Source organism: Scleropages formosus, chromosome 1 (assembly GCF_900964775.1).
Source record: "Scleropages formosus chromosome 1, fSclFor1.1, whole genome shotgun sequence".
Classification (NCBI taxonomy): domain Eukaryota; kingdom Metazoa; phylum Chordata; class Actinopteri; order Osteoglossiformes; family Osteoglossidae; genus Scleropages; species Scleropages formosus.
The window spans coordinates 52753112-52765950 of NC_041806.1; the positions used below are offsets into that span (position 1 = coordinate 52753112).

General features: G+C 45.5%; 1 protein-coding gene across 4 annotated transcripts in view; it reads left to right on the forward strand.

The window, feature by feature from the left end:
- Window positions 1-12839, forward strand: part of exoc6b (exocyst complex component 6B) — an 87431-nt gene that overhangs the window by 7084 nt on the left and 67508 nt on the right. For all 4 annotated transcript variants that reach the window (XM_018730297.2, XM_018730298.2, XM_018730299.2 and 1 more), the window contains exons 2-6: window positions 6346-6511; window positions 6670-6717; window positions 7683-7773; window positions 8015-8060; window positions 10224-10428. In XM_018730297.2, the coding sequence (XP_018585813.2) occupies window positions 6346-6511; window positions 6670-6717; window positions 7683-7773; window positions 8015-8060; window positions 10224-10428 (556 nt within the window). The remainder of the gene's footprint in view (window positions 1-6345; window positions 6512-6669; window positions 6718-7682; window positions 7774-8014; window positions 8061-10223; window positions 10429-12839) is intronic.

Consider the following 12839-nt stretch of genomic DNA (forward strand, 5'->3'; position numbering starts at 1 on the left):
GTGCCTTTCAAAAAGCTCCAGTGCAGGCAGGCTTTAGTGTCCCAATTTTGTTTGATTAAAAAATAACTTTGGGTTTCGTCTGTAATGTGCAGGAATTGTCTATGCTTATTATGTTGTCTTTCACCCTTGTCGTAACAGTACTGCGGTTTGTACTGCTGTGGAAGCCTTCCCACCCCCCCAGCTGTCACTGTTTCTCAGATATATGACTGGTTGTAGCCAAAAACATGGGTTAGTGTTCTATGTAACTGTTTCCCTCAAATATAGAGCAGTTGTCTGCATGAGTGTTGATCTCAGCACAGTTCATCTAGTGTAGTGGTATCGTGCAAGATTCCCGTTATTGCCACCCGGGTTTGATTCGTATGTGCTGCACTGCTTTTATGATAGTAGTGTTTGCGTAGGGTGCCTTGCATTTTGTTCCAGTCCCTCTCCTGCTGAGATACCCTTGCTACCCTAAACTCACACATACACACCATCTGAAACCACTTGTCCCATATGGGGTCATGGAGAGCCGGAGCCTAACCCAGCAACACAGGGCGAAACACTGGAGGGGGAGGGGACACACCCAGGACGGGGCGCCAGTCCGTCGCAAGGCACCCCAAGCGGGACTTGAACCCCAGACCCACCAGAGAGCAGGCCCCGGTCCAACCCACTGCAACACCTTGCCCTGCTCTCTCCTGAACTGATACAGTAAAAATTACGCAGCTGTGTATATGGGTAAATCATTGTAAGGCGATTAACATTGTAAATCATTTAAGAGAAAAGCATCAGATTAAAAAAAAATTCTTTGTACAAAAGTCTCTTCTTCTAGCCTCAGTTTCCCTGTGGTGTAGTGACTAGTGACTTTGCAGCAGCCAGGCGCTGAACCTGCAGCTCACAGGAATCTTCATCCAGCAGGTTCCAAACCCATGCTGAGCTCCTGGGGGCTCCAGGTAGTCCCGCTTGGCTGCTGTGCACATGGGCATGCAGCTGTGCCCCAAATAGAATGCAGGGCGGGGGTGGCGAGTCACTGCTGGGGCTGGAGCCGCACCCTGTTTAGTCATCGCCATCAGCTCATGCAGCAACGCCCTGGTCCACAGTTGAGCTCACTGAGTGCCAGTGGAGCTTTAGTGACATCCTGCAACATTTTAGTGATCGTGTATTTTCAAATAACTTTTTGGCTCTTTTGTTCACCAGTTATTGAAGTTTCAGTATCTCTGTGCAGTTTTTCTGTGTATTACTGCACCTCAGGAGGCTGCATATTGGAATGACTTTACTGCAGTAACTGATGCTTCCAAGTCCTCTGCACACAACATGTTAGTACTTGCTTGTAGTTTACATTTACATATATTTATTTTATAACTTGCATAATTATTTAAATTTGTTTAGTGTAGCAGTGGATTAGCATGAATAGAGTATTTACACATAGCAGTGTAGTGGTTAAAGGCAAGACAAGCAGGGAGGAGAAGTTTGTTTGACCTTTGTCACTAATGTGTACACACTTTCTTTGGGAGTCAGGTGGCTGGTTGGAGGTGTTTTTCTGTTTTTACTGTTTTAGGGTGGCATGGTAGCTCAGTAGGGGTGGTGCTGGTACCTCACAGCTCCTGGCCTGTGGGATAACATTGGTTAGAATCCAGTTCAGTCTGAGTTTGCACGTTCTCCCTGTGTCTGTATGTTTGCCATGGGTGCTCTGGTTTCCTCCCACAGTCCTAAGATGTGTTTCAGGTGGACTGGTGGCTCTTGTCCTTAGAGTGTGTGTGTGTGTGTGTGTGTGTGTGTGTGTGTGTGTGTGTGTGTTTTACTTTGGGTGTATGAATGTGTGAATGACTGTAGTGAGTTCAGTGGAGTGTATCTAACGCTGTCAGACATCCTAGATAAAGGTAATCTCTGATTAGTTAAAAGAACAGAGAACCCTGATTCTGGTGAATCCCTCAGAGCAAATTTAAGAGTTGGGGAGCAACAGGTGCTACAGAGATGGCATTTGAGACCAGGGTTCATGAGCGCGCACACACACTGACTTGAGAGGATACACATTTGAATCCTGTGTCCTGCTGTAGTGTCCTTGATGAAGGTACTTACCCTGAACTGATTTAGTAAAAATTTAGTGTGGCTAAGTTGTTCTGGAGAAAAGTGCAGGATGAATAAATAGATGTGAATGTAGTCGCATAAATGGACTGCGGACAATGGGGCACAATTTCCATTGTGTGGCTCAGTGCACTGATCTGGCCACTGTGGTGCAGCCTGAGAGACAGTATCAAGCATGTGACTTATGGCAGCTGGTCACGTGAGGAGATAAGACTGAGCCCCAGTACGTGGCGTCGACCCTTCAGAGCCACTGGCAGCCCGATAAGAACACGCTGCACTGGCTTCCTGTGGGTCTGTGGGACCTGTGTGTGTTATTGTGTTGTGGCCTTGTTTTTTGTGTGCTCAGAAGTCAGACACAAGGCCTGTATACTTGTGTTTTGTTCCTCTGAGTGCTGCATCCGGGGTCTCCGACAGTCTCTGCTGCTGAGTCAGACCCTTGTGGGATGGGGAGGGTTGTTCTCCCTGGAACAGGACCGCACAGCTGTTGGTCCCTTGCTGTGAAATGCAGAATGAACAGTGGAATTCTGCCTCATGTCTCCCAGTTTTAACCCTGCAGTGTCCACATGAGTGTCTCCTCTGTCATATGTTGGCTTGAGAGCTGGGGTCACGGCTGTCCGGGGTGGGGTCTGCCACGATGTGCTTTTCAAAAATGCACCTGTAAGTGACGAGATATTGAACAGTTCAATTCATCACAGTATTACTTTTGTATATATTCCAGAGTTTTCACAACAAAAATGTCAACAAGGTGGAAACGAATTTCTAAAGAAGCTACTTGATTTTAAAATTTAAAGTAATTTGCTTACATAAAACATTTAATAAGGTAAGGAGCCATGAAATGTGGTACCATTGCCAATGGTAGGTGGTCCTTGTTGGCTGTGCACAGCTGATATTAGGGATGTGGCTTTGTTTTCGTTTCAATATCTCCCTGGTAGAATCCTTAAAAACCTAATTTATTGAATATTTGTGTTGTTTCCAGGGCTGGTCCTATAATCCTCATTCTATAATGCTTTCCTGAAAGCATTAATGTGTTGAGCTCCTGACATCGGACAAAGGTGTCATCTAATTAATTTAATTAATTGACTTTAATCCTGAATGCATCTGCAGAAAATTGCAAGAATACACGTGTTGTTGTTTATTTTTTAGAGCAAAGTTGCTTAAAATTGTTTGTTTTTACCAGCAGTGTTTTGAAACTTTTTTTTTTTTTTAAAATGCAGCTGTTTTCAGCAGCTGGACTGAAGTTTCCCCCTGTGTTTTTTGCAGCACTAGCTCTAAAGTGGTATCATATGGTTAGACTGGAGTTGCACAACCACTCTGTGCAGTCAGTGATGAACTCTGCTGGGGTTCTTTTGGGAACCATCAAAAAAAGGGACAGCTGTACATAATAGTTGCTTTCTTTTTTTTTTTTTTTTTTTTTGGACAAATGCATAAGTTGAAGTTTCCTACTTTAGTGTTTAAGTCTGTTTACTGCCATTGGCTGGAAAGCAGGGAGCAGATCTTTGATCCTTGTCAATAATGTGTTGTTTTTCTCTTATTGTAGGGTGGCACAGCAGGTAACACTGGTGCGTCACAGCCCCTGGGCTGTGTGTGTGTTCAACAGTGCGCCCGAGTCTGCCTCATTCTGTGTGGAGTTCTGTTTTCACGTGGATATCTTCCAGGTGCTCTGGTTTCCTCCTCCTGTCCGAAGATGTTTCATGTGTACTAGTGATACTAAATAGCTTCTTGATTTTGCTTGTGTGTGTATCGGAGAAAGAGGGATTGCCATAGAATGCTTTGATGTTCTGTGCAGGGCATACCCTGCCTCGCACCTTATACGTATGGATCACCTGACCCTACATTGGACAAGCATTTACTGAAAATGATTGTATGGATGGCTGGACAGTTCATTGCAGAACCTCACCTTGGAGGACCTCTTATGTCCTTGTTGGCATTTGTTAGTGAAGCTGCTTTAACTGTGCAGGTAAGCTGGTGAAGTGACAGATCTGTGGAACATCACCAGTCCTCTGGTGAGGAAGGAGCCTTTTTTTTTTTTTTGTGTCCGTAGTTCTGCAGAATCGACATTTGATTAAAGGCTTTTGAATACATACTCTTGTAATAAGTGCTGCAATGTTTAACATCTAGCATTGTAAAGTTCTGAGTAGATGTCTCATGACTAACAGCGTGACCAATATGGTTTATTTGCACGGGATGGGTTCTGTCTGTACATTTAAGATATTAGACTTAAATTGCTTTGCAGTGGTGACACCTCTGCTCAGGTTTTTTTTTTTTTTTTTTAAACATAATATAGATTGAAGGCCATTTCAATATGATTTCACAGAAGCTGCTCACATCTACTTCACACAGTTGGAAACATCAGTGACTGTCTTGGGCAGATGGCAGAGTTGGCATTGAGCCTCCGTTGGCTCATCCGAAAAGTCTTTCACTGCGAGAAACACTGACACACTGTTTTATTAGTGAATAACTTGTGTCTGGCTTGAAGGAAGTCTGTATTTGAGAGAGAGAGAGGAGAGAGAGAGAGAGAGAGAGAGAGAAGTCTATAGTGACATCAAGGCTCTGCTGTGACCAGCAGAATACAGGGCACTTGCTGTCTACAGGAAGGGAGCGGGTGTGTCGGCCAGGTGAAGCGCATTGTGTTGTGTAAACGCTGCTGCTCTACCACTTCCTGTTTTCTGGTTTGTCTTCCCTCACCAGTCCTGGGCAGCTTCTTCCTCTGTCTCCTTCCTCAGATGTACATCCCTCTTGGCACATGTGTGCTGTGGTCTGGGCTCCTCACTAATTTTGTGTCATCCACGTACTTCCAGAGTACCTCCCTCCTTTAGTGTTTCTCTCAATCCAGGGAATTTCTTCTTTCCCCATTGAAAATAATGGTCATTTGACTCTTTCGCAGCAGGAATTTAACTAATGGGGTGATTTCATGGAAGAGGCTGGAAGGAAGGAATGGATGAGATTAATCCCGTTGTGTGAGGGTCCAGACCGGAGTACAGTACAGCACAGAGAGATGGATGTGTTGACAAGAGGGGAGGCAAAAAGGCAGAAAGAAGCAAGGTCAATAAACCATGTTTGTAGGGCTGTGCCTGAGTGGGCTGCGCTGGAGAACAATGGTGAAACCGCTGCACCGAGTCCCCAGTGTCACAGAGAAGCAACAAGCCATTAACACTTGGTCAGTGTGGATTGAGAATACTGTGGAAAGGACAATTTACACTGTGCGGTTAGGGCAATGGGGTACAGTAAACACAGCACAACAACTCACTTTTCTTCTTTTTTGCTCAGCAGGTAGCAGCACTGTTAAGGACATTCACTTCTAGCCGAAAGCTTGTTACTTCAAGCCCCACTTGCTGCCCACTGTTGCACTACCCTGAGAAATGGTATTTTGTTCTCAGTTGCTCAAGTGAAAATACCCAATGGGGAGTAAGTGTTATAAGATCAGTTACAATGTTTGATGCTAGTATTTTGGCAAGATTGCCAACAGTATTTAGGCAATTTTATGTAGTAGTAGGAGTATAAATACGCACACATTTTCTGAATCGCTTGTCCCATACGGGGTCGCGGGAACCGGAGCCTACCTGGCAACTCAGGGCGTAAGGCCGGAGGGGGGGATACACACCCAGGACGGGACGCCAGTCCTCCGCAAGGCACCCCAAGCGGGACTCGAACCCCAGACCTACCAGAGAGGAGGACCCGGTCCAACCCACCGCCCCCCCCCCCCCATGGAGTATAAATATAATGAACAAAATGCATAAGTTATACACAAGACCAATTTAGATTGTTTGGATATTTTCTTATTTCAGATATTGCATGTGACCTCATGTTTCATATATCCATGGTTCTCTGCAGTTGTTTATATTCAGGTCACAATAAAGATGTGGATTTTCTTTTGGATTGTTCATGCATGGGTCACATTGTCAGGAGGCACAGGCTGAGAAACTGTCCCTCATGACAGGACTTATTCCCTCTTAGTGCAGTGGTGCCACCTCGTGGACCGATTTTGTACCGATTCATATCCACACGTTGCCATCTGCTGTAGTTGTTACTTACGGCAGATAATTTTCGGAGTTAAGAGAGTTGACAACAGATGAAGAGGATTAGACACAGATGCAGGATTATCAAAACGGGTGTTTGTATGAAACCACCATTTAGTTGGTTCTCATCCCTGAACTGCATACAAATGTGAGCATCATGGAAAACATGTACTTATTGCAGACAGATGCAGTAACGATGCTTGTGGTGTCTCCAGCGGTGTGTTGCACTCACTACTCCCTGCTGCTCCCCCCCCCCCCCCCCCCACAGGTCTGTGTATGACGGGCAGGAACATGGACTCTTCATGGACAAGCTGGAAGGCCGCATCCGCAACCATGACCGCGAGATCGAGAAGATGTGCAACCACCACTTCCAGGGCTTTGTGGACTCCATCACAGAGCTGTTGAAAGTGCGTGGAGAAGCGCAGAAGCTTAAGGTATGCACAATGGGACATGACTGCAGCCGCTGGGCTGGGACAGGAAGGAAAGACAAACAATGTTATTTTTGCTATTATCCATAAGATCATTAATGCCTCGTAATCTTGTTGTAATAATCCGAGCAGCCTTGTCATTCAACTTGTGCTTCCAACATCAGAGTCAGGTGATCGACACTAACCGGAGGCTCCAGGAGGACGGCAAGGAGGTACGGTGTCATACGCTTCATCTTCACCGAACCAGTGAGATGGGGGGGTGCAGTTGTCCCATCTTTTTAAAAGTCATTTAAAAAATCTGTTTGCAGTCATTCTGACATGATAGCAGTCTTGTAAATGAAATAAGGAAATGTAAAATGTGTTTTTACTCATGTTAAGAGTTGTATGTGTGGAAATCACTTAATATTTAAATCGTGGCTTTTTTTACAATTTGATTTTGCTGGTTAACACACCACTTGAGGAAAAATTACAGATGATTACGATCCCATGTTGGAAGATGATGCAGCATTTACAACACAACTATTTTTTTAAATGAAAATTTATTTTCATGCAAGTAAATCACTTAATGTTGAAATACAGTGAGTATTTTGAAATGTTTCATTTCCACTTTATATATTCTTAAATGTGTGTGTGTGTGTGTGTGTGTGTGTGTGTGTGTGTGTGTGTGTGTGTACAAATATATCCCCACATACATATGTGTACACGCAACATTGCGATGCTCTGGACTCCTGGTCATGTACAGATAAACTATAGATTCTCTGTCGTCTTGTTGTTCCTGTGCCTTCTCAGTTGGGACATCGCAGTGTGATCTGCTCTTGATGTGTTCAGTTCAGGTTATTGGAAACATGGCAGTAAGGGGTTGAGTGTGTGTACGCCATACTGAGCCTAGCATGCCACCCGAGGGTGCTCTTGCAGTGAGAACAACCCACCTGTACACACTCATTTGTGTGTAGTACACACCTGTGAGGCGGGTCTGGGGTTTGAGTCCTGCTAGGTATGCTTTGTGGTGGACTGGCATCCCATCCGGGGTGTGTCCCCCCTCCCTTCAGCCCTGTGTTGCCGGGTTAAGCTCCGGTTCACCGCGGCCCCGCTCAGGACAAACGGTTGAAGATATTGTATGTGCGTGCGTGCGTGCGTGCGTGCATGCATACCCCTTATGATGCTCGTCTTTCTACAGATCCTGTCCAGCATGGATGAACTGCGTCAGTGTCGCCTACAGCAGTGCAACATCGCTGCCACCATTGACAAGCTGTCCCACTGTTTGCCTGGTACACTATGGTTATTGTTTTAATGACTGCAGTTTCAAAAAAAAAAAAAAAAAAAAAAAAAAAAATCTGGCTACACAATTAATATGAGCTCACTGTATAGAGGATCAGTGTTGAAAAGCAGTTCTGTTCAGGAATGAGGAGTTTATCCATGACTTCCTGGATGGCGTGTGACCTCTGATCTCCTGCTGGCCAACGTCGCAGTACAATGTGCTCATGCTGTTGCCCCCCCCTTCTCTTTCAGTGCTGGAGATGTACAGCAGACTGCAGGAGCAGATGAAGGCCAGGAGGTACCACTTTCCCTTGTTGGCACATGGTTCCTGTCTTATTGTGCGTCCTTACAATTTACTGGCTTTTCTTCTCTATGAGTACATGGTTAAAAAAAAATATTTGTACGTTTTGGTAGTGGAACAAATACTTTAATCCTAAAAAAAAATTCAGTTTATGGAGATACAATTTGTAGAGCAGTTTTTTGGACCAATAGCCATAAATGAAAATGCATTCATTCATCTGACACTTTTCTCCAATATGACTTGGTGCTAAACTGCTTAACTGATTTACCCATTTATACAACAGGGTTATTTTTTTTTACTGTATTAATTCAGGGTAACTGCCTTGATCAAGTTGCCACTACAGGAAGTGGCATGGGAACGTGGGTCCTTTGACTGCAGGATGTCTGCTCTAACCACTACGTCACCTGCTGCCTCAGTGTTGTAAAAATGAAGAATAATGCACAAATTCATGTGTTCAAAGCAGGTTCATACAGTATGCTGGAGCTATTTCTCGTGGCTGCGTTAACTCCAGTAGGGGGCGCTAGAGCTCAATCTGCTGCAGGTTGCAGTGAACAATGTTGTACAGGGTTAGGATTTGCAGTGGGAAACGAATAAAAAAAAATTATAAATTCAATATATAATTTTCAAATGTAAAAGTATTAACAAAAATGTTACATGCAGATTTGGTAAAGCAGTGTCTTTTTTACTGTCTTTTTATATTATGCTCTGTTTTGTGGAAATAAGACATTCGGTTAAAATGATTTTCTAGGCACGTGATGCATGGGAATGATTGAACACCCCTCCCACTTATTTGTGCAGTCATGTGAACGTGAATTTTATAAATTGTGCATGAAGTGGGTCAGGTGGCGCAAGCATGGTGTGGTAAATGATGGAAGCGGTGCCGATTTGGACACCGAATTCATCTAAAGGTTTCTGAAGCCATGCCCTCTACGCCCCTGTGGTCCGGTTCAGAACACAGAGACTCTGGTGCCGTCTCATGTCTGGCTCATGTTTCCTGTAGGCCTGTGGGCTCGATTTAGACACTCGCCGCCATCCTCACGGTCTCACATCCAGAACGCAGAGTGTATTCCCAGCAGGAATCTTAATGGCTTGAGCAGGAAGCATATCTTTTTCTCTCTCACACACACACACACACACACACACACACACACACCAGCAGCTTGGAAGATTTTTGCCCGAGTGTTTCATTTCATTTCCGAGCGTTTTATTTCTGCTCTATGTAAATGTATGTGAAGGCGGCCGGGTGATGGTGCAGAGCAGGGTGTCTGCATAGCTGCGCTGGTTTCGTATGAGTGTTCATGAGGAAAAAATTCAGTGCAGCAAGTTCTCCTCAACCTAGGACATCTGGGGCTGTGCAGGGTGAGCTTGTACAGACTGTGAAGGTGTATTTACATACAGCACTGCTGTGTGTGTCGGGCTCCTGTCTGCTAACCCTCACAGTTTGGCCCCTGAGTCAGTGTGCGTCTCGCTCTTCGCTCGTCCCCAACCTGACCTGAAGACGTGCTTCCCAAGCCTCATAAATCTCCGGCAGCCTATTTCAGATTTATAAATCTGTGTGCTCCCCCCAACCCCCCTCCCTGTTTGCTTGGCTCTGCGGCCGTCGGGTGGAGGGGGCCGAAGGGTCAGCCAGGAGTGACGGCTCTCGAGTCGGGAGTTGTGTAAGGAGGCTGAGCGGTTCAGTGTGACAGGACCATGGCGAAGTGGTTAGCACCAACACCGTCCACTCGAAGGTCTCAGTTTCCAATTCCGCATCTGGCTGTAGTACATTTGGTCTAGGTACTTACCCTGAATTAATACAGTAACAGTTAATGTGCTCTATAAATGGGCAAATCACTGTAAACTACTTTGTAGAAAAGTGCAAGATAAAGGAATAAATGTAAATGTAGCTGTTACGGAGACAAGGAGGTGGCTCTGCCCTGTAATCGTTTTATGAAGGTGGTGTTTTAGCTGGTAAAATACAGGTAACAGACTGAAAAGTCTCATCCCACTAGGTGAAGTTATGAGAAGAAGCTGAAAACTTAAGGGGGGAGAAAAACAGTAAAAATGATTCAGTGAAAGACAAACATGAAAAGGAACCACAGCTGGAGATTTTCTAGGTGTCAAACAGCATATGTGGCCCAGGGAGGGAGCTGGTCACCAGCATGAGTGTTTGAACCCCAGGTACTACCCGGCACTGCGTACGCTGGAACAGCTCGAGCACACCTGTCTGCCCCGCGCCAGCCACTACCGTTTCTGCACCATCATGGCCGAGAACATCCTGGTCCTGCGTACTCAGATCCGTGACATCGCTATGTCTGACCTCAAGGACTTCCTGGAGAGCATCCGCAAGCACTCGGACAAGATCGGTGAGACGGCTATGAAACAGGTGAGCCTTCAGGGCGTTGAGGGCACTTCCTGCTGCTCCATTTCCCATTGTGTCCAGTCCAACTGGAGCAAAACAGACTCTTTGTGGATCTCCCTCTGACTGACATCTTTATTCACAGTTTTTGTGACACTTTTCTAAAAAGCTTCAGTGCTTAGCTGTTTAGTCATTTACCTGGGTAGTTCTGTTGTATTCAGCCTGAGTACCTTGATAAAATGCATTACAGCAAGAGGTGGGACTAGAACCTGGATCTTTTGAGTCCACTGTGTAACTCTTACTGCTGCTCCACCTGCTGCCCCTCTTATTTAAAGCTTTCCATTTTAAGCAGTAGTGCAAGTGTCACAAAGGTAGTCCTGCTCCTGGGATTTGAAGCTGCAAGTGTTTAATTAACACGGCAATTGTATGAGCAGCTGAGCATGCTAATCTGTGCGTGTTTCTGTCTACCTTTCCCCTCTCAGTCTAATGATTATTAACTGCTCTTTCCACATGACACGTGCTCCCTAGAGCTTCACCCCTTTACAACAGAACTGTCTCTCCTGCAGAGCAACACTAGTTGCATTATGGAAAGGCATTTATGGTGGGGAGGGTTTCAGAAACATCAGGCTACACTTTTCCTGCTTTCCTGATCTCCATCATCTCTCATTATCCCACTGCTCCTCTCTGGCAATGGAGGGTTCCAGAGTGGATGGGGAAGCTTTGTGTTGGGCTGCTGCATTGTTTACTGCTGATTGGAACAAGATGCAGCAGGGTGTTGGGGGGCCGTAGGAAGCCTGCAACATGGAGAATGGGAAATGTGCAGCGTCCTCTGCTGGTAAGAGCATGCTGGTACTGGAGGAGGATCAGGTCACCAGGTGTTTGGAGGGCATTGCAGTGGTGCTGGAATAACTGCCCCAGTGTAATGCTGAGAGTGGCCACCGGGGGGTGGGGTGACCACAAGTGCTCAATTCTGGCAATATGGCCTCCGCTGCCACACCGGGCCCTAAGGCCATCCTGATGTGCTTTAAGCTCAGTTCACAGAAGGTGAGACCAGAGAACCACACTGTGACCTGCCTGAGCCATACAGGTTGGTCCTGTAGGTGGTGTTGTCGTTTGAATGCCTACATTGCATGCAACGGGCCCAGGTTACCACCTCCTGATGTAGTGCCCTTCAAGGAACTTACCCTGAAATTATGCAGTAAAAATGACTGCTGTATAAATATATAAATCATTTTATGTAGTTCAACACAGTTAATTGCTTTGGTGAAAATTGTCAGATAAATGAATAAGTAACTCAATAACTCGCTGACTCCCAGAAGATAAATTGAGTCAGTATGTCCTCGTGTGTGTGTGTGTGTGTGTGTGTGTGTGTGTGTGTGTGTGTGTGTGTGTGTCTCTTCCTGCTTCTTTCTTCCGGTGTACGGGGTTGCAACGGAGATGTGAACCGTACAAGATGGGAACGCAGCACCTCCCCCGCAGCTAATGACAAACAGTGCTCTTGGTTGCAAAGCTGTTATCGCTCACAGTAAACAAATGGTGCCGGGAGGAAGCCAGGAATTTGTCACAGGAAAGTCCAAGTGTTTCTCATGAAGCGCTTGGTGTGCGGTTGTGGTCGGGTGCTTGTGTGCACCTCATCCAGAAGGGAGCTTGTGTAGTCGCTGGGGCAGGCGCTGCAGCTGGAGCCAGAGACGTGGGCTCTTCCGGGGTAACTGTGTTTGTCAGTTACACCTCTGAGCGCCTCTCATGTTGCACATGGTAGAGTTTGAGTTTGTTCTGGATCTTTCTCAGTGTGTCTGTTGATAGATCAGTGAGATTTTTTCCAGAAGAGACTTTTATCCACACTAATTCACATCTTATGGAAGGCCTGTTGGTCCTAAACACGAGGGTCCAAAGTGTGTGCGTTCTCAGTTTTGGCTCCGATGTGGTCTTCCTCTGGCTCTTGGAGCTGCTGAATCCCTCTCAATGCCCAATAAGGGTCTCAAACAACTCTTTCAGAGCCACTTCTTTCCTGATCTCCAAACTGCTCTATAAACTCATGACATACCATCACTTCTGTTTCCTATCAGTTCTGTGTAGAGCTACTCTGTACTGTGGTATTGGACACACTGACTATGCTTTGACAATCGTGTGGTTTTTTTAAAAAAAAAAAAAAAAAACCCCTATTGTGTGTCTCCATGTAGAAGTCTGCTTACTCTGAGTCATATGTCAAATTCTACGAAACTGTCTGATTAATGAATAAATGTAAAGGTAAATGCAACCTTTGACTGGTTATGAGATGCCCAGACCATAGTAAAGTTCCCACTGTTCTACACACCACAGACCTAGAAAATTAAAATGTAAATGTACAGTAGGTGTCAAACTGGTCCACAGAGAACCAGTGTGTACAGTGACACGGGTAGATGGCAGCAGCCTTTTCCTTTACTTTTCCTCAGTCGTGT